The following is a 25799-nucleotide window of genomic DNA, read 5'->3' as shown; positions in this document are numbered from 1 at the left end:
AAACCTTAAGCCACTTGTGTATCATTAGGATTTTTACTGGAGCAGAAACACCAAATGGTAAGCTTTAATTATGTAAACATACACAAATTTAAAATTATGTTACATGTAAATTAAAACTTGAAGCTAAAAGTTGAGAGAAGAGTTTAATGAACGCCCATGTCCTTTTTACTCACTTTCAGCAGATGCCAACATTTTGTAGAGTTTTCACCCAGTCACCACTTTCTAACCTAAACACATGCACATGGTTTTGTTTCCTGGGGTTTTAATTTTAGGAACTGTATTTTTAATACTCATTTCTAACAGGTAAGGAAATATTTTTCTTTATAATACCACAAATCCATTATCAAACCTTACAAGATTATTAGTAATTCCTTAGTATTATCTAATACCTAGTCCATGTTCAAATTTCCCTGATTGTCTAAAAATGTCAACTTGTAATTTGGTTAAGTCTTAAATTTTTAAGCATAATGCATTTTTTAAACATCTCCTACATATAGTGACATATTACCTAGATTTGTTTAATGATTCCGTAAGTTCATAATTTATAGCCTGGGATCAGCTCAAGTAGTGGATTATTTGGTTTATGAGAGCGGGGAACTCAGCTCTTGTAAAGATTTTGAAGTATATACATAGGTAAAAGCCAGTGACACGTCTTTTTTCCTTACTAGGTAAATGGCCTGCTCTGGAATGCAGATTCCACTGTGCTTGCAGTTTGGCTGGAAGACCTTCAGAGGGAAGAAAATTGCACTCTAAAAACCTATGGTAAGACTGCGCTAGTGTCTCAGCCTTATGCCACATAAAATGTAGTTGAAAGTAGTAGGCTGTGAAGTTGCCTTTCTTCCTCTACGTTGTCCTGTAGTAGAATCAGAGATAACTAAGGGGATAGGTAGAGATGAGGGAGTGGTTTGGTTTTGATTACTTATGGAGTTTAGTCATGTATCAGTCAGGGTTCTCTAGGCAAATAGAATCAGGGCAGGCTGGCAGGTGGGAAATTCAGTTAAGAGTTGATGTTGCAGTCTTGAGTCTTTTTTTTTTTTTTTTTTTTTTTTTAAAGATTTTATTTATTTATTTGAGAGAGAGAGTGAGAGAGAGAAAGAGCACAAGAGGGGGGAGCGGGAGAGGGAGAAGCAGACTCCCTGCCGAGCAGGTAGCCCGATGCGGGACTCGATCCCGGGACTCCGGGATCATGACCCGAGGCGAAGGCAGTCGCTTAACCAACTGAGCCACCCAGGCGCCCCATCAGTCTTGAGTCTTAAATCTGTAAGGATAGGCCTGCAGTCTGGAAACACAGGCAGGTTCTGTGTTACATTCTTGAGGAATTCCTTCTCTGGGAAACCTCAGTTTTTGCTCTTAAGGCCACAAGCTCTTTGCATGAGACCCACCCACGTTATGGAGGATAATCTTCTGTATTTAAAGTTAAATGATTGTGAAGGGTAATCACATCTACAAAATACCTTCCAGCAATATCTAGACTAGTGTCTGTTTAAATAGCTGGACCTCATAGCGTATCCTAGCTGACATAAAACTAACCATCACAAGTCATCAGTGCTTTCTGTGCATGGATGGTGTTACTATAGGAAGTTAAAGTGCTAGACACAGGAAAACTAGCAGTGAAAGAGAAACGGCATTAGCTACAAGTAAGAATCATCTCTATACCTTTTTATTACAGATCAGATTGTAAATATGTATTTTCCAGTGTATGTGTAATCTGTGAAAATATTAGGAAGTAAAGGTGAGAAGAAATGAAAGTTTTTCCATAATTCTGTTGCTCAGTAATGAGCACTGTTAAAATTTTCTTGTCTTCCAGATTTTATGTGTATAAAACAGTATGGCTATGATCTCAGTTTTGTTAAGTATGTGATACAGGTAGATTTATAACGTCATAGACATGTTTCCATTTCAGGTACCCATAGGCATCATTTTAAATTGCTATATAATACTTATTTGTGCCACAGCTTATTAAATCTCATGCTGTTAGGCACTTAAAATTTTATAATTTTTCGTATCAACAGCAATGCACTGAACATTTTTGTTAAATCTTTTCACTTGGTTATTTTTTAAGTGGCTTTCAAACTTTTTAATCAATAGAACTTTTTCTTTAATTGAAATGTTATTTAGAAGGTCGTTTATTTATTCATTCATGACACAATCCTTCTCAACGCTGGCTGTGCCTTTAAGAAAAAAATGCCATCCAGGCCTCATTTCAGAGTTGGATTCAGCGTGTTAGAATGGGGACTATACATCAGTGCTGAATTAAAAAAAATAAAAAAGCTCCCAGGTGATTGTTAACGTGCAGCCAGAGGAGCAAACCTCTGATTAGGCAGGGTGGCAGGGGCTGGCACTGTGATATGCTTGGGATAAAAGTGTGGCGCAAGAACAGCCCCATCGTCTGTCCTCACAGAGCATGAGTACGTGGTCTGTCCTAGCAACTTACAGCTAGGTAGAAGTGTTCTAATAAAGGTTGGTTTCAACACGATTAGGTCTTTTTCCCCCAGCTTTATTGAGCTACAACACTACGTAAGCTTAAGATGTACACTGGGATGATTTGATACACGTGTATATTGTGACATGTTTACCACAGTAAAGTTGGTTAACATCCTTCACTTCACATAATTCCCAGTTTGGTTAATATGGTGAGAACATTTAAGACCTACTCTCATAGCAACTTTCAAGTGCACCACACAGGTTGTTAACTGTAGTCACCATGCTGTTTATCAGATCCCCGGAACTTGCACTCAAAGTTTGTGCTCCTTGACCAACATCTCCCCCATTTCCTCCCCGCCCCAGGATTAGGTCTTATTCTTTTAACAGATGTTGGAAGGGACAGTTGCTGATACAGGATAAGTAGTGATTTTCCTTGGAGAGCTGAGTCATGCTTAATACCAGATGGCCTGGGACAGAACTGTAGGGAAAGCTCCTGGGGGAAAAGAATCAGCATCTTAAGCCTAATACAGCATAGTGATGCTAATCTCGTGCTCTCGGATTGAGTGTTTTAATACTTTTAATCTAATTGCCTAATTTTCTTCTTTCTAAATCTTTATGAAAAAACAACTCACTAAAGCACTGTTGTCCTAGTAATTTTCAGTCCTCATGATCCTAAAGTTTGAAAGTAGAGACAACCTTAACATGTGTGCTTCTGGCCTTTGTTCATCCCCATGGAAAACTACTTCCTGACTAATATTATTGTTAATATTTTTATTTGGATGAAGAGGTTGAGCAGGAAGGGTCATTTGAAAAAGAAACAATTGCCCCCATCCCCGTCCAGCAGGGGATGGGAAGTCTGGTCGTCTGGCCTCTGACGGCCCTCCTTGCGTTTCCCCTTGCAGTGCAACTCTGGACTGTGGGCAACTATCACTGGTATCTCAAGCAGAGTCTGCCCTTCAGCACCTGCGGGAAGAGCAAGCTCGTGTCTCTGATGTGGGACCTGGTGACCCCGTCCCGGCTGCATGTTCTCTGTCAGGGCTGGCATTACCTCTGCTACGACTGGCGCTGGACGACTGACCGGAGCTCGGGAGAGAGTTCCAGTGACCTGGCAAACGTGGCTGTCATTGATGGAAGTAAGGAGCTGGGAAGTGTGTCCGTGAGCCTGTGCCTACGGATGTGGTGGTTTGACTAAAACTGGGGAATTCTGATTTGTGTGTGCGTTGGTGGTTTCCTTTATTTTTACTTATTTCCTGTTTTGTTTTGAGTGGATGGGGATGCCCTTAGTGGGGCATGTACTCTCCTGAGAACCATAGTCCTTCCTCCTCACCCCTGCCCCTGCCCACCCCAATTCCATCCATAGTCTTCACGAATTTACTTGTCTGGCCTTTGAAGACGTTGAAAATTTTGACCCCAGGTATGGAAGAAGATAGCAGCGTCTTGTGGTGTTGGGTGTGCCCATGACATTACCTTTTTGCCCTGCCGTAGATTTCCATTGACCCTTGCACACCCCCAACTAGGTTGCTTTGCTTTTTGATATAATACTTGTCATTTATATAATCTCTCCAATATGTTCAAGTCACAGACATCTGTCTAGTGTGAGGATTGGTTGGTGTTTTTTGTTTGATGAGGGGGAGGGAATTGGGACAAGAAATAGTCATCTGAAAAGACAGTTTACTTAATGCTGGTAACATAAAGAAAAACTTGTTTCTAATTTTGTTCTGTGTAGTAGTCCTAATACTGATTTTACAATCATATGTTCTGTCCAGAGGACTTAATCAGATATGTCATATTACTAAAAACATGCATAGGGATGTGGTTTAATGATTTTCCAGGGAATCATTCCCTTGGTTCAGTCTGACTTGGTTGCTGGCCTTGGTTTCAAGCTAGAACCCTTGGCCTTGTTGCCTTCGTTCGCAGGAGTTGGACTGCTCTGGGCCTGGAGGTGACAGTAGCCAGATACAGAGCCCTGACACTTAATTTTCCCTGTATATTGTGTTTAAGCTTATTTATAATAAAAAACCACCAAACATTTTTAGGAATTGCTGTATATTTTCTACCCCCATTATTAGTTAGTGGTACTGTGCTGTCAGATGCTTCATTTTACAAATTAAGCATCCATGTGTCTAATCTCCTCTCTCCCTCTCCTACGCAGACAGGGTATTGGTGACAGTCTTCCGACAGAGTGTGGTTCCACCTCCCATGTGCACCTATCAACTGCTGCTCCCACACCCTGCAAATCAAGTCATGTTCTCTGCACACCCCCAAAAGAGTAATGACCTTGCAGTCCTAGACGCCAGTAACCAGATTTCTGTTTATAAATGTGGTATGTTCAAAAACTTGGTTCAGGATGTTCTGAACCAAGTCCCTCCTGCACAAAATCAAGTGATAGTGTGGTGTTGCCTTAGCTCCAGTGTTTCTAAAAACTTTGAAGTTTGTAATTAATATCATTATGATGATATATAATTGATTTGTGGGATTTTTTGGGATGGGAGGGGGTCTAATCCCACTGTGGCTCATAAGAGCAATTCCTTTTGCTTATTAAACTTAAAGTGTCAGTGATTTAAGAATAACATTCACCCTGGAAGTAGCATAGTATCTTTTTTTTTTTAAAGATTTTATTTATCTTTTGACAGAGAGAGACACAGCGAGAGAGGAAACACAAGCAGGGGGAGAGGGAGAAGCAGGCTTCCCGCTGAGCCAGGAGCCCGATGCGGGACTCGATCCCAGGACCCTGAGATCATGACCTGAGCTGAAGGCAGACGCTTAACGACTGAGCCACCCAGGCGCCCCAGTAGCATAGTATCTTACTGGGTCTTTAATGTGGTTTACAGTTCTCATTGCCTTTGCACATATTTCCAATTGATCTCACAGCTTTCCTAGGAGCGGCATCAGATCTGGTGTTTTTCTGTTCTATAGACGAAGGAAGAGAATGCCAGGGTGTTTGCAATTTGCTTAAACAAGAATGGACGAGGATCTCAGCTTAGGTGTTCTAGCTTCTAATCCAGTTGTCCTTCCACCGTCCCATTTCTGTCAGTTGCTGGTTGCTTTCCTGATGTCCAGGAGAAGCTGAAATGTGTTTTTATTTGTGAGTTCTATGAACATGTTGTAAATTATACTGGCACATGATACTGGCAGCCTTGTTTTCAAATCGTCCTGAATTCTCAGCCTGAAAGGCAGACAGATTTAAGAAAGAGGTTGAGATGTGGTTGTTTCTGATTGCTTTATATCTAAAGTGGATTACCTTCTAGAACCCACTAAATGCAGAATTCAGTACCCTTAGTATCAGGGGAAATGTGTGTAGTTTACTATGATAGTAACTGCATTTTTGTGTTCTAGGTGATAGTCCAACTGTGGACCCTACAGTGAAGCTGGGAGCTGTAGGTGGAAATGGATTTAAAGTTTCTCTTAGAACACCTCATCTGGAAAAGAGATACAAGTAGGTTGTTCTTGATTACCTTGGGCCTCCAGGAACAGCATTGAGGCCTAAATTCAGCCAGCTCTTCCTGTTCTGTGCCTGTTGCTGAGTGGGACAAGGAGTAGATGCAGTGCCTAGCCCAGGTTTTTCAGGCTGCTGGGGAAGTCAGTTACCGGTACATCTGAATGCCATGTGCTGGTGGGTGGCCATGGAGCCAGGCTGGTAGCTGGCTTAGAACCCATTTCCTCCAACAGCCCTTGGTTCTCCAGTAAAGACCACGTGGGAAAGGTGGAGATGAGGATGATAGGACCAAGCTGCGTTTGCTTACGTACGTGAGGGGGTCTGTGTTGTTCACACATGGCTGACTGAATGCGGTCTCTGTCTTTGTCGCATCCACACTCCACAACTTTAGGTTGCTGCGTTTTGAGTCTCTCAGGTTGGAAATCAGAATGTGTTTTCCCATTGAAAGGATATTATAAACGGTTGGGTATAAATGAGTACCTCAGGCACATGATAAGTATTGTAAAATGACCGTGAAGCTAATTATTAATTCTAATACCATTTCTGTGAGAATCCAGGATTTGATTCTGTTCTACTTGATAAGCACGTGTTCGTAATTATTGAACTCTGCCTCCTGAGAGCATTTATTTATAAATTAATAGGGACAGTAAACTGACTAAAATAACTGAATTTCATAAGTAATATGTTTCTTAAATATATGCACTATGTTCAATGAATGTGTATAAGTTTTTAACCTGTGTATGATTTGGGGGCTGTCTGTATAATGCTTAGCCGTTTTCAAAGAACATTTATGTGGGTTATTTCATTTCACAGAATTGAACCCACTAGAGGACAGACTTAAGGCAAACTAGGAAGCGTGAAGCAATTTAGTATATAATTTAATTTTTAAAAAATTGAGAGAAGTATAGCTCTCAGTCATTTAGGAGATTTCATGAAGGACATGAATACCTGTCTTGATCTTTGAAGAAGAGATCAGGTTAGGACCGGCAGAGACGGACTGGGAGTGTTGGCTGTGGTTGACAGGACGTGTCAGTGGGAACCAGAGGTGGGAATGCCCCGATGTGGGGAAGAACGCAGTGGAGGGGCTGAGACCAGGGAGAGCTGCTCGAGTAGGAAGATCAGGGTAGTGACACAGCTTCTTCAGTGCGTGCGGAGGATTTGCCACTTAAGCTAAAAGGCAGGAGAAGTAGCCATTGTGGGTTCCTGCCTGAGTTGGCAAAAACGTGCTGTCCCCTGATGTGTTAATGCTACAGGAGGCAGGTGTTAGAGGCCAAAGAAACCGTCTCTGAAGCTAATTAGTCATTTTAATGTGAAATGCTTAAAAATGACCCACTCTGCCAAGACCCACATATCTGCTGGAGTCTGGTTTGAATGCTGATAAGTGGTGACAGTGGAAAACCTCTGGGGTTTGTTACTGTAGGGCCTGGGGCAAGTGATTTTCTTGTGTAGTCAGTTTCCTGAAGTGTTCTCTTCAAATCTAAAGATCTCAGAATATAAGAAACCTAAATATTAAATAGAAGAACATTCTGGCATTACCTCAGGTTTTGTCCCTCCAAATAATTAGGAACTGACTCTATACAAGGTGGTTCACTCTTCATTTAAGAAAATCTCAGTGATATTAGGGCTTTATTCATGTCTTGGATATTCTTCAATATTTAAAACAGAATTCAGTTTGAGAATGGTGAAGGTCAAGAAGTAAACCCACTGAAGCTCAGCCTTCTCACCTGGATTCAGGAAGACGTTTTCCTGGCTGTAAGTCACAGTCAGTCCAGCGCACAGTCTGTCATTCACCATCTGACTGTGGCCCCTTCTGAGACGGATGACGAGCACGGACAGCTCAATATTAGGTATTGTGACGCTTCCCTGCATTCCGTGTGCTCATAAGCCGATTGAATTACACTTTTGTCTTTTCTGGGTATAGGACTCTTTTGACTTCTACTGAGCAAGGTTGAGGGCAGTAGCTGCTTTGTTAAACACACTTAGCAAGAGCATTAAGTGTAGTTTTGAGTCACGTCAAAATACAGACCTAAAAATGCATCAAGAAGTGGTGGAACATAGGACAAATACTAATAGATGGGGCAAAACATTTTGAAGATGTGTTACAATTTTTAATTCAGCATATACTTACATTCCAGCAGGGTAATTGTTAGCCCAAGAGAATTAGCCACTGTGGTCACCCTTGTTAGTTACTAAAATCAATGTTAAGGTCTGTGTACATGCATTTCATTGGATGTGGTGACTTCAAAATGCTGCTTTTGGCTTCTCTTTGTTCTGTTTGGCGCTTGACTACATGTACTACTAGACAGTCGTCTCTGTTTCTCTTTGCTAAAATTTCACTGCTCCCTGGCCCTGAGTTTTGCTTTGATTCCGGACTGCATGTTTGTCACAGGTATCAGATAATGGATGCGGTTTTCTGTAGTGTCTCTAACTCAAGCCCCGTTGTGCAGTAGATGGCATTGCGTGGACAGCTCTGAGAAATCCTCAGACTTCCGATGTCAAAACTTGGCACATTAAACATAAGCTGATATTAATCCTCACACTCATTTGTAGTTATGGGTTTCCTAGTTAGATTTCAATTCTGAAAACCCTTGCTGCAAAATTAGGAACTTTTCTTCATGGTATACACAAAACATATTCTAGTGTAGTTGTTAACTCCTAATCTTTGACTCATAGTGCTTCATGTTTTTACAAAGCTTTTGTGAGTATCCAGATGGTTACAGGAGATGTTCTAGCTATATGCAACACTCAGTTAACCAGGAGCTTACTTTTAAAAAGTAGAGCGAATGGAGGGGTGAAGATGGGTGAAACAGGTGATGGGGATTAAAGAGTGTACTTGTCATGATGAGCCCCGGCTGATGTCTGGAAGTTCTGAATCACTCTGTTATACACCTGAAACTAATACAACACTGATACCTACACTAGAAATAAAATAAAAACTTAATTAAAAAAATAATAAAAAGCAGAGCAATTTACATTAGAAATACCTAAATTGTACACATTTCTGCTTCTCCGAATTTGAAATTCTTTACCATCAGCTTGCAGGAAAAAAGGCTAGATCATCTCACTTGCTGTAAAGGAAATGAGAAGTCATTTAAAATACATTTCTGCTTTGACTTTTGTTTCTCAAAAAAAGGCTGTTTTGTTCATATAAAATATTAATGTCTTTAGGGAATATAAAGTCCCTCAGTCAGCTTATAGCTTTTAATACCTTACATTTATAACAGCTTAAGTTTTGTAAAAGGTACTCTTTTCAATGCTTTCTCTATGGTAACTCACTTCTTTCTCACGCTGCCTCTTTGAAGTATGTATTATTAGCGTTCTTGTGTTATAGCTGAGACCACTAAGGCACAGAGCGGTTCAGTAACTTGCCTGGCATCATGCAGGTAGAGCCTCAATCCAGTCCCAGCCAGTCTCACTCTGGAGTCGGTTCTCTTAACCTATTCGCAGATCATTTATCCTCACAAAATTTGGGGCATTTTGAGTTTTTTGTGTATTGGCTAAAAACTCTTTGAATAAATACTAGCATTGGCAACATTTGCTTTTACTGCTACCTCTTCCACTTCTTTTAAGACATGTCTACTCTCTTCATTGACACAGGAAAAAATATGACAGTAACAGATTCCCCTCTTCTCAATTAATGAAGACCCACAGATTTCCATGAATGAATATGATAGCAGTAAGAGATACTGAGTATGCTCATTTTCCTGCAGACTCACTGCTTTATTTACTGCAGTATATATTTTAAGGAGACAGAAATGATACCATGCATGTCTAAGGAAGGCAATAAGTTGTTATAAGTTGTATTAAGTTGCTGCCAGAATGCGAGTGATGACCTCACAGCTTAGACACCTAGCTTATTGGCATTATGGAAAACATTGTCATGTGACAGGTCATTACTTTGGCCTTCTGCTGGAAATATTTATCAGTGTGTATATGTGTGTGTGTGTGCATGTGTATGTATGTAGTATGTATATATTGTATTGAAATAGGCAGTGCAGCCCAAAGGGAAATTGTTTCTTTACCTGTTTCTGCAAAATCAGTGAAATGCTACTACTTTTCTTTTTTTAATTTTGTCAGTTCATCTGTGACAGTGGATGGAGTCATAATCAGTCTGTGTTGCAATTCCAAGACCAAGTCAGTAGCATTGCAGCTGGCTGGTGGCCAGATACTTAAGTACTTTTGGGGTGAGTATCAGAATTTTCGGAAAGCATGTTTATGACTTACATAAATGTTTAATTCTTGAGGATGTGTACTTAAGAGTTTCTTGTCAATGCTACATTGACAGTTAGGTCTTTTAACTGTCCTGGAAAACCCTAAGCTGTAGAGTGGAATTGGCAGGTGTATTCTGTAATGGACCAGAGTGTTTTAATGAGTTTCCAAAGTATATTTGGAAAGTGATCCCAATTGCATGTTAAGTGTCTCAGCAAGTCTTGATGTGACAGTGTTTTACAGTGAGCATACCAGCTTTTTGTAAACCTCATCTGCCAATCCTGCAGAGTCACCCTCTCTGGCTGTTGAACCATGGAAGAACCCCAGTGGATTTCCTGTTCGGTTTCCTTATGCATGCACACAGACAGAATTGGCCATGATTGGAGGAGAGGTAAGTGAACAGGAAACTTTACCACTTAGAACAGTGGCCCAGGAATTGCTGGCATTAGGTAAAAAAATATGGGCTTTGTAGGTAGACTTGAGTCTCCACTTAATCTCAGGGCAACAGTGAGAAATTTCGGAGCCTCAGTTCTTCATCTATGAAGTGGGATTAAGAGATTGTCCGGCATGTATGTAGTAGTTAGTTGATTCCTTTCCTTGGAGGTATAAATTAAAAGATAGAAAAATGCAGTTGGCAGACTTTTAGTCCATGTTGTACAGATCATCAGTTTTATTTAAATACCATTTGGGGACAGCAAAAATGTAATCTCAAAAATAGTGTTCAGGAGGTTGCTATTCATCAAATATTGGAATGTCTGTAATTGTGGTGGGTGGTAGGATACAGCAGTTACAGAACAAAAGAGCTGACTAATCCCTGCTCTTAATATAGATATGATGATCCCCTCTGATAGAATGAAGGAAATGAACAGGGTGTGGTGGAAGAGTGTTGAGGTGTTTGGCTACTGAGAGGATGGTAGCTATGAGGATGGGTGTCTGTATTCAGTCTTGACATGGACTTAGATATGAAACCACAGGGCAGTAGAACTATGTGACAGAAAAATTAGGTTTGACCAGTTTGGTTAGAATTGTTTGTAATTTCAGTTTTGTTTCTTTGCAGGAATGTGTCCTTGGTCTGAGCGACAGGTGTCGTTTTTTCATCAATGACACTGAGGTAACAAGGCTTGTTTTGGGCAGGATACTTTTCAGTGTTGCCTCCAAGTAATAAAGCTAACTTTCCCCTTTGCCTTGTTGTAGGTTGCTTCGAATATTACATCATTTGCAGTATATGGTGAATTTTTGTTGTTGACAACCCATTCCCATACCTGCCAGTGTTTTTGCTTGAGAGATGCTTCATTTAACAGTAAGTGTTCAGTATAGTAGAAAATAGTCCCTCTTCTATTATCTTTTGTCCTTTGAAGTCTTGATGACTTTAAAGTTCACCACCTCCTTTGGCTTTTTATCATAGAGTCCTAGATATAACTTCTCAACTGATTCAGAAAACACAGGGAGGATGCAGTGTCTCTACTTATTAGCACTATCAGTACAGTATAATCATATCAGTGAAAGATTCCCAGTTTCCACGTTAGAAGCAAAGATAGTAACTAGAGTTTTCTAGAATAAGGAAAAGTCCAAGACTTTTCCTTTCTTTTAGGGGTGCCTGGGTGGCTCAGTCGGTTAAGCGTCTGCCCTCAGCTCAGGTCGTGATGCCTTCAGCTCAGGTCATGATCCCAGAGTCCTGGGATCGAGCCCCCATCGGGCTCCCTGCTCAATGGGGAGCCTGCTTCTCCTTCTCCCGCTCCCCCTGCTTGTGCTCTCTGTCAAATAAATAAAATCTTTTAAAAAAAAAAAAAAAAAGAAAGAAATCCTTTAGAGTTCATGTACTTAGCCCCTAATCACAACACAATATCTCAGTTCAATGTTCTTCACGGGTTAGCAAAGACTTCCAGACAATGTCCTTCCTGGAGCAGAACATTGTGAAATTCAACAGAATTTTTCAGGATTATGTAACAATGCAGTATTTTACCTTGGTTACCATGCAGATACAAACTGGCTCTAACTTCTTTGTAATCTTCCTTTGCTCACTGTGACCACACTCCATTGTAGATCTGAAAGACTCCATCTTGTGGTTTATAGGAAACTGTGTCCATTTCTCCTTCAATTCCACGTGTCCCCTCCCCCCACTGTGTGTGTGTGTGTGTGTGTGTGTATTTTCCTTATTCTAGAAAACTCTAGTTACTATCTTTGCTTCTAACGTGGAAACTGGGAATCTTTCACTGATGTGATTATACTGTACTGATAGTGCTAATAAGTAGAGACACTGCATCCTCCCTGTGTTTTCTGAATCAGTTGAGAAGCTATATATGTGAATATGCATGGGCTTTGTGAGAGAGGGCAAGTTCTAGGGATGAGAAAGATTACTAGTCTTAAGGTTGAGTGGGAGAACAGAGGGGTGTCGTTGTTAATTGCTTTCTTCTATTTTGTTTTGTTTTAATTTTTTTTTTTAAGATTTGATTTATTGGAGAGAGAGAGCACAAGCGGAGGGGAGGGGCAAAGGGAGAGGGAGAAGCAGGCTCCCTGCGGAGCAGGGAGCTTCATGCGGGGCTCCATCCCAGGACCTTGGGATCATGACCTGAGCCGAAGGCAGACGCTTAACCGACTGAGCCACCCAGGCGACCCTGCTTTCTTCTATTTTGGATCGTATGTTCAGTTTTGACCTCAGTTAATGGCAAGTGTCTTATCATGACAGTGATTCTTATGGCTTAGCCAGTGGTGTCTTTAGCATTACATGCAGGTCTGAGCATCAGCCATCTGTCTAAAGGGGAGTCTCTGCGGAAGGTGGAGAGGGGTTCACGTATTGTCACCGTTGTTCCCCAGGACACAAAGCTTATATTACAGGTAAGCTGATTTTTCAGGCTATGTTTCTGATTGTCGTTAGGCTGTCAATACAAAACAATTCTTGCGGATTGTATTTTAGGCCTTCTTATCATTTGTAGCAGTTTATTATAAGCCATTCCTTGCTAGGTTCTCCATTAGCTTTATACAAAGGAGTGCTCATACAGGCTGTGCCCAGCAAGGCTGGAAGCGCAGCTTCTCTGGGAAATAAAAATAAATACTGAGCACAGCTAGATTCTGCTGGAAGTGTGCTCATTTTACAGGATCATGGTAGTTCTCTGTGAAGAGTTGAGTTAGGTGAAGTTGTGTATCCTGGGTATTTAAATTTTTTCTATTTAATTAAAAACATTGTTCTGATTTATTTAAGATGCCAAGGGGAAACTTAGAAGTTGTTCATCATCAAGCTCTGGTTTTAGCTCAGATTCGGAAGTGGCTGGACAAGTAAGAACCATGTATATGACTAGTTTGCTTGTTGTTATGACTTATATGTGAAGATAGTAAGTATTCTATTGAAGTTTTTAAAACTTAGAAGTATGGAAAACCTGTAATACACATGTCTTCAATCAGATTCTCAGAGGCTTTTTTTCCTCCTACACTTTGATTTTAATAATTACCTAGTCTGGTAAATATTCTTAGTAGAAAGAATCATGAAACGCATCATACAAGACAGGGTTTCCTAGCCTGAGGGGATCCGTATAGGTTTTAGATGCTCTGTGAACCCAGGGAAATTGCACCAGACTGTGTCTGTGTGTATTTATTCGGGCAGAAGGCCTAAGGCTTTTGGCAGATGTACAGAGGAGCCTGTGACCCAAAAATGCCTGAGCCACTGTTGTGAAGGAAATGGTCCATTGTCAGTTTATTTTGGGGAAACTTTGTCTTTATTAGCATTTTGTTAAAGAGAAAGTAGACCTAAGTTCGGTGATGATTTTTGGTCATGTGTATGTGGGGGTATAGTCCTCAGACTGCCGTGGTGACTAAGTTCCATCTTTTACGAAGGCAAGCGAATCTGGTACCTGATTTTTCATTCTGTGAGTTGAGAGTAGAAATCCAGTAGTAGTTGTTTGGCATTTGGATTATAATCTAATTATAACTGGTTTATATCATAATAATGGTGTTGGATCCAGGGAGTTTAGTTTTTGTAAAATGACCTTTCCATCCATTCTCTCTGCCTCTTCACAGACTGATGTTTAAGGAAGCATTTGAATGCATGAGGAAACTGAGAATTAATCTAAATCTGATTCATGACCACAACCCTAAGGTAACTTTCTAAATCTGATACTAACTCCAGCTTACCTTAGACTTGATCCTATGTGATTGGAACTAAAATTTTTTGTCCTTTTTTTTTTTTGGGTAGGTGTTTCTTGAAAATGTGGAAACCTTCATAAGACAGATAGATTCTGTAAATCATATTAATTTGTTTTTCACAGAATTGAAGTAAGTATTTTGAATAATTCCTGAGTATCATATCCATAATTTATCTAGTTTAGGAAATCAAACAGATAAATAGCTAAAGGAGAAAAATTAACTTTGTGTTTGGTATTTTTTTTATCACTATAATTCTCAGATGCCACCTGTAATAGATTTTTGCCCTTTTCTCTTTTTAAAAACAGCCTATTTAAAACTAAGACTTGAAAACATGTCATTTAGAATTATAATTGACTATTTCTAGGTGTATATATAAGACTATTTGTCTTAGGAAATTGAAATCAAATGGTATGTTTTTCTGCAATGACTTTTTTCCAACTTAAGAAAACATTTTAAACATATAAGAAAAGCCTTCCAGTTAGCATCCTGTACCACCATCTAGACTCTCTAGTATATATTTTCCTATATTTGCTTTGTCACGATGTACCATCTATCCATCCATCATTCATCTTTTTTTTTTTAAGATTTTATTTATTCATTAGAGACAGAGATACAGAGAGAGAGAATATGAGCAGAGGGAGAGGGAGAAGCAGGCTCCCCGCCGAGCCAGGAGCCAGACGTGGGGCTCAATCCCAGGACCCCAGGATCATGACCTGAGCCTAAGGCAGACGCTTAACCATCTGAGCCACCTAGGCGCCCCTCCATTCGTCTTTTTTAAGGCAAATTTTAAGTTAATTGTAGCCTTCAGTCCAGTTTATGTCTCAGTATTTCACTTCGTAGAACGCTGACTAGAGTGCATTCTCTGTGGGTCAGATTCACATGTGGTGAAATGCATAAATCATAAATGCACTATTCAGTGAGTTCTGACCAATGTGTAACCCAGACCTCTATTGAGATAGAGAACATTTCCTTCACCTCAGAAAGTTCCTCCAAACCTCATGTCAGTCAGTCCTGTCCCCACTCCCTAGGCAATCACTGTTGTGAGTTTTTTACCATAGATGAGTTTTGCCTGTTGACCTTGAAGCGGAAGCATATAGTATTTACTCTTCGGTGTAAGTTAGGCTGCTCTCACTCAGCATATTACCTTGAGATACTATACTGGTATCACTAGTTCCTTCGTGTTTACCCCTCAGTAGTGTGCCCTAGTGCAGATATGCTACAATTTGTTTATTTGTTCCCTTGGAGTTGGACATCTGTCTGTACCCAGTTTGGGGCTAATATGAATAAAACATCTATAACATCACTGGACAAGTCTTATATGAAAATGTTTTCATTTCTCAGTTTGTTTCATTTTTCACCTTATGTGAATATGATGAATCTGTTGTCCAAAAGCCATTTTTATTCCCTCCTCAGCCTGCCTGGATAGATGTTCATCATTTGGCAGCTGGGACACGTGTTCAGTAAGTGACCTCTTAATGACTTGTTCTTAGGGAAGAGGATGTTACAAAGACCATGTATCCTCCACCAGTTACCAGCACTAACACTGTCCAGCCGTCCAAGGATCCTGATGGGAAAAAAGTAGACCTTGTCTGTGACGCTCTGAGAGCAGCCATGGAGAGCATAAACCCCCACAAGTATGTGCGCTGTCATTAGTTGGCATCTCTTGAGTCACCGAAGTGTACTCTTGTCCTTACTCAGCTTGTTCATCCTTCTCATTCTGGGGTTCTCCACTTACCACCGTAGGTACTGCCTGTCCATACTCACCTCTCACGTGAAGAAAACAGCCCCAGAGCTGGAGATTGTGCTGCAGAAGGTACACGAGCTTCAAGGTAGAGACCCGTTCATAGACAGTGTGTCACCAGCCTTCCAGGCTTCTGGGGAGCTCACTGACCACGATCAGTGCCCCATCACACAGTGTGGGGCTTTTGGGTTGCCATTTTAAGACCTGTGTCCGTTTTTTTTGAGCACTGCCCTACAAAACATGTACAGAAGAAGTCCTATGGCATCCAATTCTGTCAAGAAAATCACTTTGTCTTTTTGGTTGTGTTGCCAGAGACGTCGGTTTTTTCCCCAAACGGCTTTGTTGTGTTTTGTTTTCTTACACACTGACAGGCAGTACTCCACCTGTTCCTGATGCTGTGAGTGCTGAAGAGGCCCTGAAGTATCTGCTGCTTCTGGTAGATGTTAATGAGTTATATGATCATTCTCTCGGGACCTATGACTTTGATTTGGTCCTCATGGTAGCTGAGAAGTCACAGAAGGTAGGTGCAGTCACTACTTTAATGGCCTTTCGGGTCTTGCTTCTGCAGTCATGGCAGTATGAAACCCTGTCCCCGGCAGCGCTGGGTCTTGCTGACATGAATATAGCGAGTACAGGCCTGGGGGTAGGGCTGGGCGTTTCCCGGACGCCTGCCTCTAAGCCCCATCTCTGTCAGAGTTCAGGGCTGACCAAAGTGTTTGGAATGCCAGGTGGAACAAGTGAAATCAAGTTACTTGGTTATTTGTAAGATTATGGTCATATGTGTGAAGGAACTCTCCTCTTGTAAAGGAAATAGAGCAAATGATTCAGATTCCCGTCCAGTTCCTTGTTATGGGGCTGGAAAGTGGGAACACGGAGAATAGGAAGGCTTGGGGCCTCTCGTCCCACCTTAGCATGCTGCAGTTGGAAAGTCTGGGCACCCCTGATCTGGTCTAGTTTCTGCAGCCTTAGTTTCATCCTGTCATCCCTCTCCTTGTTCTTGCCAGAGTGATCTTTCCAAAAACAAAATTTTGATCCTTCATTCTTTTACTTAAAATCCTTCATGGGCTCTCCATTGCCCCTAGGATAAAGTTCAGAAGCCATCATATTGCTTAAGCCCCTGCCCCCAGGATGTGGTCTCTGTGTATCTGTCTGTGCTTGTCTCTTGATATTGTTCCTTTTGCTCAGCCTGTAGTGGTTTTGTACCCCGCCCCCCGCCAGCCGCCACACCCCCTCACCCCTTCTGCAGGTAGCGCTACTTCTGCTTCCCTTCACCACTCTCCACCTCTCCATTCGCCAAGCTAATTATCACTCGTCTAAGGCAAAGGAGGCCAAGGTAGCCTCTTGCCAGTGCTCCATTCTTGCCTCCCTGCCCGCCACGTGGGGACTGGATGAGGTGGGCCACATAGTGCTTCCACTGCACCCAGTGCCTACCCCTGCATATCATTCTAGCTCCTCTTCTAGGTGGTAGGTCTCCTGGGGGTAAGGCTTGGTTGTATTTTTTATACATAGCAAATTCTTACTAAATGTTTGTTGATTGAACACTTTGGCCTGTAGTTCTCTATATTACATGCCTGAGTATTTAATTATTTTTTCCTTTGGGCTTTCTTTTTTTTCTAGATTGTTCTTATGTGTATTTATCCTGTCTGCTCAGTGAAACTGTATTAAGAACAGGGAGCATCTGTTCTTTAGAAAGAAAACAATTTCTGGGGCATGGCACAGAGCTGCAGACAATCAGTGCTAATAAAATCTTAGTTGGCAGGGTCTTAGAGTTTTGTCTTTAACTCAGTACAATTTTACCTTTGTTTTAAAACTTGCTGGAGGGTGGGATGCCGGGGTGGCTCAGTCAGTTAAATATCCGACTCTTGATTCCAGCTCAGGTCATGATCTCAGGGTCCTGGGATCGAGCCCCACGTCCACCTCCATGCTCAGCACAGAGTCTGCTTGGGATTCTCTCTCCCTCCCCCTTGCACGTACATGGGTGCATGCGTGTTCTCTCTTTCTCTCTAAAGAAATCTTTTGGAAAAAAAAAACTGGCAGAGGGAGGGCATGTGATGCACTTCTGGAGAAACTTGGATGCATTTGTTGAGTATCTTCTAGATTGACCTTGTTTTCCTTATTAGCCTCTGAAATAAGTGGCTCTTGTGAAATTGCATAGGAGATCGTCATCATTATTCTCAAAACAACACCTCACCTATACGTTAAAGCAATTTCACCCAACTGGTTATATGTTGTTTCATTTTATATAGTTATACAATATGTATAATATACTAATATAGTACGTATTTTAAACATTATGTAGCTTTGGGTTTATTGATTGTTGTAATTGTTATTTGTATTGTTATAAATAAATGTAATCATAAGCAATAAAGATCTCCTATTGGTGTTTTTTATTTTTTGTTTTTTTTTAGGATCCCAAAGAATATCTTCCATTTCTTAATACACTTAAGAAAATGGAAACCAATTATCAGCGGTTCACCATAGACAAATACCTGAAACGATATGAAAAAGCCATTGGCCACCTCAGCAAATGTGGTAAGTGTGAGGATTAGTATGTTTATTTCTGCTTCAGGTCTTCTTTGGAGCTAGGCAGGGTAAATTAAAGTGTTAGTTTAGATATAGACTGATTTCAGTTTCCACTCCTGGAAATTTTAACAGTTATGTATGTGCACCTTCTTTTATCATATGATCTGAAAAGCTGAAGGCAAAGCAAATGACTTTTAATGAATTGGAGGAGCTCCCTAACTTAAAAAAATAGAGCAGATCCTTTTTGGGTTAAGAATAATCACCTCGTAAATTCATTTCAGTATCTCAGAATGAAAATTGTTTGATAATGCACTCTTCTCCCCTGGTGTTTGCCAACACCCGAGGGAAACGTAGCTTGTCTGGAGGGAGCGGCCATGCGCACCGACAGTTCCCAGAAGGACACAGGTGTACGTGGTAGCGACGGACTAGGACGAGCACGGTTCACGTTGTTCCGCTTCACCCCGTGCCTGTCCCCTGCTGGAGTTTCTGGCTTTAGCAGGTGCAGTTCTCTCCAGAGAGCTAGGATGGAGATAAGTTACCTGGGTGTTAGTAAGCTGCTTTGGAGAATCTGATTGAGCTGGGCTGGGCTGGGACTCTGGTATCTGCATAGGCGATAAGCTCCCCAGCTGATTCTAATGAAGGAGGCTGAGCAGACAGAAGGTTGGAGAGTCATTTATCAGGGCTAGTGTGTAAAGCATCCTTTTACATGGAACTCTGATCTCAACCTGTGTTTCTCATACCTCACATATGCTGGGGTGCTTTGCTAAAATTAGAATTCCTGGATTCTGTTACTCCTGATACTCTGATTCTGCAGGTCTTACAAAGGTCCCTTGTTGATTTTGTGTAGGGACCACTGGTACAAGTGAAATTCATTACGCTTCCAAAGTCTTAAACTTGTGTGTGTATGAATCTTATTCCTCAGGACCTGAATACTTCCCAGAATGCTTAAACTTAGTAAAAGATAAAAACTTGTATAAGGAAGCTCTGAAGTTATATCCGTCAGACTCGCAGCAGTACAAGGTGAGTGGTGTGCGAAATGAGGCTCTTCTGACTTTGTGCGTTAGCTGGCAGGGGGAAGGATCCCGAGTCCATAATGCCATTCTTGGCCTCAAGGTTTATCTTCAAACGAAGTCACCTCGTCCTGAGCTCTTATCTGGGAGAATGGCCCTGACCTGCTCTTGTTCTGAAGAAAGTGCCCAGGCTGGAAGGCTAGGAGTTGTCCCCCATTCCTCATCATGAATACCATGGCAGCTTCTCCCTGGGGTTCCCGGCTTCTGTCCCACCCCTTGCTCCAGCCCAGCCTTGCTGTCACATGACTGATCGTCCTGAAGCATGTAGATCTTTCTCATGTAGTTCAGAAGAAAGGGATGCAGTTCAGTTGTTTGTTTAAACAGACATCTGTTTAGTTCTTACATGCCAGATATCTGCTAAATGTATTCTGTGATTCTCATGACAACCTGATTGGGTAAACAGATGAGGAAACAACTTGCCTCAGACTCTGGAGTGTGAAGCGCCGGCCTGGGATGTGGAGCCCAGGCTGTCTGACCCCGGAGCCTGGGCCCGTAACCACTACTCATCCCCGCAACCACTACTCATCCCCGCCGCTCTCCCTGCCCTCTGCAGTTCGCCCGCGGCTCTGCTCTGGCCCCCGCCTGCTCCCTTAGCATCGGCTGCTTCTTCCAGGCCTCTCCTTGCCCCTACCTTTAGGCCCACTTGTCTTTTAACTCTTGGTCTCCTCTGCTGGAAAGCTGTTCCTGGGCGAGGTGCCACCCTGAGCTCCCAGATCCCCCTTCTCACCTCAGTGACGGCACGTAACCACCTGCCACCGCACTGATTTGTTTTCCTTGCTGGCCACGGGCCGCTTAAGGGCAGGGGCTGTGTCTTGTGTTCCGCTCTGTGTCCCTGCCTGATGTTGAGCCTGCGGATAGAGAATTTGGCCAATGGCTGCCTCTTTGCGCTCATTTTCACGGTCTCTTCCTCTCTCCCGGGCTCGCTCTCTTCTCCACTCACACCAGCCTTCTTGTTATTTCGTCCTGTGTATTCCGTACACATTTCTGCCAGATGGCCACGGTGCTCTCTCTAGCTCTCGGCCTGGATTACTGTGCCATAACCCTTCACATGGCTGGTTCTCCTCACAGCCCTCTGAAATAGCACTCCCGTCACTCTCCTTTTATCACGACGTCACAGGCCTTCCTGTGTTTGTAAGCCTGTTGCCACAAGAGCAGGAACTTGGTGGTGATTCTTGTTATTGTTTGGGATTTTGCCTGTTTTTATTTTCTGCATCGCTATGTGAGTCCCACTGCCCTTAAGAGTACTCAGTAATGATCTGCTGTGTCAATACATGGCACATCCTCAGTAAGGTTTTGAGTGGAAGAATGAGTTCACTGATTAACCACGGGATATTTCTGAGTAATTCAAGAGACTTTCAAACGTAGTGGCTGAGACAGCCTACACCGGAGGTTAAGAAATGACTGTTGCCTTTCCTCACCAAGCCTCCGTCTCCTCTTGCCACAGGATATCAGCATTGCTTACGGGGAGCACCTGACACAGGAGCGCCTCTTCGAGCCAGCTGGGCTTGTGTTGGCCCGCTGTGGCGCCCACGAGAAAGCGCTCGATGCCTTTCTGGCTAGTGGTAGCTGGCGGCAAGCTGTCTGCACGGCGGCCCAGCTGGACCTGACCAAAGACCAGCTGGCTGGCCTCGGCAGAACTCTGGCAGGTGAGCGTGGGTGGTGGTTTAGGTCCTCTAAAGGGAGGACTCTCCCAGAGGATTTTTTGTTTCTTCCTTTCTTTGGCAATTTTGCAAGTAAATTTAGGACAGCATACCTTGAGACTATCTCATATTCACTAATAAAAATTAGATAATTTAGAATGGTTTATTTAAGTAAAGGTTAAACTGCTACAGTGAGAGTCCCCAAATACGGTGGCATGATAAAGAAAGCTTGTATCTCTCAGGTAAGGACTGAGAAGTCCTTCTGTTGTGTGGCTCTGTCATCCCAGGCGGATGGTTGTAGCTGGATTTTCTCCATACCCATATTCCAGGCCTTAGGAAGGGGGAAAAACTAGAGCCGTAGGAGAACACTTGAAGTTGGAAGCGACCTTGAAGTTAGTTACACTGTTCCTTGTGTTCCATCTCATTTGCCAAAACTTACCTCCTAGTGCAGAGTAGCTGTGTGGCCATGTGCCCTGTCAGAAGGTAAACGTGAGTTTTGGAGTGTGGCCATTCAGGTATAGACAGTAGATCGTTGGGAACCGTAATAGCATTTATGAGAAATGAGGTGAAAGAAAAAACCAAACATGTACGCATTCTGAGAGCAAAGGCTGTTCAGCTGTGTCACGGTCTAGGGATCGTCTGAACCGGAGGCAAGCCTATATCAGAGTCTGACTCCTTAGAGGGAGGAGAGCTAAAGGACGGCCTGGGAGAAGAGGTGAATAGGCGCCCTGCCCTCTCAGCGGTGCTTGTATGTTCTCCCCTTGCTGTTTTTTTTTTTTTTTAAAGATTTTATTTATTTATTTGAGAGAGAGAGAGCGTGAGAAGGGGGAGGGTCAGAGGGAGAAGCAGACTCCCTGCCGAGCAGGGAGCCCGATGCGGGACTCGATCCGGGGACTCCAGGATCATGACCTGAGCCGAAGGCAGTCGCTTAACCGACTGAGCCACCCAGGCACCCACTCCCCCTTGCTGTTTTAAGAGTTTTAAAAATATTGTTTGATTTCAAAGAAAATGCGGTTCTGAAAAAATCCCAAATTAAATCCTGTTAAATGTATGTATGTGTCCCCCTTAGCTATTTGCATTCTTCCTTTTTCTCTGGGTCATAAAAATGTGTAAGGTTATCACTTTTCTTTTTCTGGCGTTTCTGGTTATTAGGTCTGTAGACTCTTCTACAAGGCGTCTTCATTTCCATGGTGAACTCTTTAGTTTTTGAGAATTCCCTATATTAGGTCTTTTAGTTATTTATTCTGGCTCCATTGTTATTTCTGCTTTAGAAACTTATGTTTTTTTTTGTTTTTTAAAGATTTTATTTATTTATTTGAGAGAGAGAGAATGAGAGACAGAGAGCATGAGAGGGAGGAGGGTCAGAGGGAGAAGCAGACTCCCTGCCGAGCAGGGAGCCAGATGCGGGACTCGATCCCGGGACTCCAGGATCATGACCTGAGCCGAAGGCAGTCGCTTAACCAACTGAGCCACCCAGGTGCCCTAGAAACTTATGTTTTGTAGTTCATACCTTCCAGCTCTGTTCTTAGGGCCTATTATCTTCTCTTACGTTCTTTATAACTCTTAGCTTGCTGTTTGTCATGCTGTACGGTATACAGTCAGTTCTCCCCAATGTTTAGCAAAAATGGTAGGGAAGGTGGTGGTCAGAGATTGTTGAGAAAAGTTATAAGGCAGAGTCACTTCATGTGCACTTTAACTTAGGCAGTTTATACAAGAAAAGAAAGATAGCTGTTGAAATTATGGAGATGATTATACCTGCTTTTGTCAGGGATCATATGCACTGGAGTTTGCATGAGATGGGAGACATGAGTCTGCCAGCCCCGTAGTCAACTTCAGGTCCTGTGTGCCTCTCAAAGCATGATTATCTCCACTGCTGAGTCATTCGAGCATCTAAAGACACTGCATGACCCGTAAGCCAACTACCTTCATCTTAGTGCTCAACCAAAGAACAGCAGTCTCTTCCTATTTGAGGAAGAAATGGAGGAGCTGGAGATGCTAGGTCATTTGCCCATATGTGTGCCTTTGTAAGCTTTTTTTCATGGCTAATTTTGGCTCTACATGGATTTCACATTCTATGCTAAATTTAGATTGTAACTGCCATTTGAGATAGGACTCCGTGGTATTCCTGCCTATTTCCTGACAGAAATTCACAAAGTATATAGTTTGATACATAATAAAGATATATTAATGAGCATATCAGCAAAGGAATCTGTTGAGTGTTGTTATGCCCAATGTTTCACAAACTTACTTGACCCAAGAATGGTTTTTTGGTATTGCCTTTTATTATCCTACAGTCTTAGGGAACACTTTGGAAAATGCTGTTTTAAAGCTGTTCTATTTGAACGTATACAGTAGAGCTTAGTCTCCAATTTGTAGGGGACTGTTTTTATTTAAAAAGTACCTCCAGGGGTGCCTGGGTGGTGTAGTTGGTTGGGCGTCTGACTCTTGGTTTGGGCTTGGGTTGTGGTCTCAGGGTTGTGAGCTAGAGCCGAGTGTTAGGATCTGTGCTCAGTGTGGGGTCAGCTTGAGATTCTCTCCCCTCTCTTTGCCCCTCCCACTTGCGTGCCCACATGCATGCTTGCTCTTTCTCTCAAATAAATAAATAAATCTTAAAAAAAAAAGAAAAGTACCTCCAAAAACCATTTCAACTTGAGTTTTGGTGATCCTGTTCTTAGCAAGCCAACTATGGTCAAGTGTTTATTATCTTTGCAGGAAAGCTGGTTGAGCAGAGGAAGCACAGTGATGCAGCCACAGTCTTGGAACAGTATGCCCAGGTAACCTCATTTCCTCCCTTCAGCCACTCAGTCAACAAGGAAGGTCTTCCTGGTTGTACCTCACCGATCATGAAAATTAAAGGAACTTGGGGTAATTAGGAAGTCCAGAGACAGTATTTGCTCTGCAGATCTTCCCTCTTGCTGACCTGACTTAGAAATCTAAATTTAACTTACTTCTAAAAAATTAGTTCTCTAAACAATATGTTCTGTAAGGTAGAACTCTACCACAATAGGCATTAGTTGTTTGACCTTGGTAGAAGGTACTAAATTAAATCTCAGGGGAGTTGTGCTTTTTATGTTAACTTGCCAAGTAGAAACAGTGAGAAAGGACCATTCTAAAAACAAAGGGATTGAACTTCAGATACTTTTCTGGCTTTTACAACCATTCTTACTGTTGGAAGTGTCTTTTATCTCAGGCAGTATGATGGGTTCCAATTTTCCAGCAGATTATGAAGATGAGTACCTTTACCAGCTTTTGATACGATTGTCGAATTTGTTATGAAAATAATAAAACTATGCACTGACATGGGGCGCCTGGGTGGCTCAGTCGGTTGGGTGTCCAACTCTTGATTTTGGCTCAGATCATGATCTCAAGGTCGTGAATTTGAGCCCTGCGTCAGGCTCTGGGCTCAGTGGGGCGTCTGCCTGAGATTCTCTCTCTCTCTCTGCCCCTTCCCCACTCGCTTTCCCTCTAAAATAAATAAATCTTAAAAATTAAAAAACAAAAAAACAAAACAACAACAAAAACCACGCACTGACACTGGCCATGGACTAATAGGACATAGTTGACACCAGGGATTACTGCCTTGTAGAGTTTTAGCCTTTGATGAGAGAGTGTTTTGTACAGTTGTTACTAGTAGGCACATTTGTATAACATAATTGTGCTTTTAAATTACCTGCATATCTTTCATGTAATAAGGGTGAGTGAAAGAAGATCACTAAAATTTGACAAATCCTAGCAAGAATTACGTTGGGTGATTGAGCTGAAAACATCAATGGATAAAATATGCATAATAACAAGGCTAGAGTAGAAAGATACACCATCTAAGATGGTTAATTAAATGGATCAGATGCTACCATCTTTTTTCTCTGTTTAAATGAAGATTAGTTCATATATATATGTCTAATTTATATATTTATAATTTGTATATCTTTAATTGGGTATACATTACATATAATAAAATCTACCAATTTTAAATTAACAGTTGGATGAGTTTTGACAAATGCTCCTGGCCATGTCACACTACTGCAACCATGGTAATAGAACATTTGTAACACCCCAAAAAGTTTCCTGCTTCCCCTTTTGCAGTGAGTCTTCTCCCTCTACTCTCAGCTCTTACCAAACACTGATGTGCTTTTTGTCATTAAGTTTTGCTTTTTCTAGAGTTTTATATCAATGGAACCATCTGGTATGTGGTTTTTTAGTCTGGCTTCTTTCACTCACATAATGCTTTTGTTTTCTAACATTTTTTAAAAAATTTTTTCTTAGAATTTTCATCTCTCTGCTTGCATTACCCATCTGTTCCTGCATGTTGTCTGCTGTTTCCATTAGAGCATTCAGCACATTAATCGTACCTCTTTTTTTTCTTTTTCTAAATGGAATAAAATTCACACACAGTGGCATATTAGTTTCAGGTGTAATCATACTGATTTTAAATTCCTGGCCTTGTAATTTCAATATCCCTGCCACGTCTAAGTCTTGTTCTGTTGCTTGCTCTGGCTCTTCAAACGGTTTTTGTCCTTTGTGCAAGTTTTTGTTGGAAGCCTACCATGAAGTATGGGGTGTAAGGAAATTCTATAAAGAGGTGAAGGGTGATAAGGTGTGGGGAGAGGAGAAGTGTTCTA

The 25799-nt window shown here is 41.9% G+C and overlaps 1 protein-coding gene across 1 annotated transcript in view; it reads left to right on the top strand.

Annotated features, from left to right (window-relative positions):
- The window catches only part of ELP1 (elongator acetyltransferase complex subunit 1), a 51666-nt gene that overhangs the window by 9644 nt on the left and 16223 nt on the right, over positions 1-25799 (top strand). Inside the window, exons 9-28 of the mRNA XM_021691138.2 lie at positions 669-762; positions 3327-3557; positions 4577-4747; positions 5761-5860; positions 7525-7707; positions 9938-10044; positions 10357-10460; positions 11127-11180; positions 11264-11369; positions 12789-12904; positions 13269-13342; positions 14081-14159; positions 14256-14335; positions 15697-15840; positions 15950-16035; positions 16319-16467; positions 18356-18479; positions 19393-19490; positions 20985-21186; positions 23893-23954. Of these exons, the coding sequence (XP_021546813.2) occupies positions 669-762; positions 3327-3557; positions 4577-4747; positions 5761-5860; positions 7525-7707; positions 9938-10044; positions 10357-10460; positions 11127-11180; positions 11264-11369; positions 12789-12904; positions 13269-13342; positions 14081-14159; positions 14256-14335; positions 15697-15840; positions 15950-16035; positions 16319-16467; positions 18356-18479; positions 19393-19490; positions 20985-21186; positions 23893-23954 (2364 nt within the window). The remainder of the gene's footprint in view (positions 1-668; positions 763-3326; positions 3558-4576; positions 4748-5760; positions 5861-7524; positions 7708-9937; positions 10045-10356; positions 10461-11126; positions 11181-11263; positions 11370-12788; positions 12905-13268; positions 13343-14080; positions 14160-14255; positions 14336-15696; positions 15841-15949; positions 16036-16318; positions 16468-18355; positions 18480-19392; positions 19491-20984; positions 21187-23892; positions 23955-25799) is intronic.

The sequence above is a fragment of the Neomonachus schauinslandi genome, chromosome 13 (assembly GCF_002201575.2).
Source record: "Neomonachus schauinslandi chromosome 13, ASM220157v2, whole genome shotgun sequence".
Classification (NCBI taxonomy): Eukaryota; Metazoa; Chordata; class Mammalia; order Carnivora; family Phocidae; genus Neomonachus; species Neomonachus schauinslandi.
The sequence above is the reverse complement of the archived record's forward strand: the minus strand, read 5'-3'. Positions and strand labels throughout refer to the sequence as shown.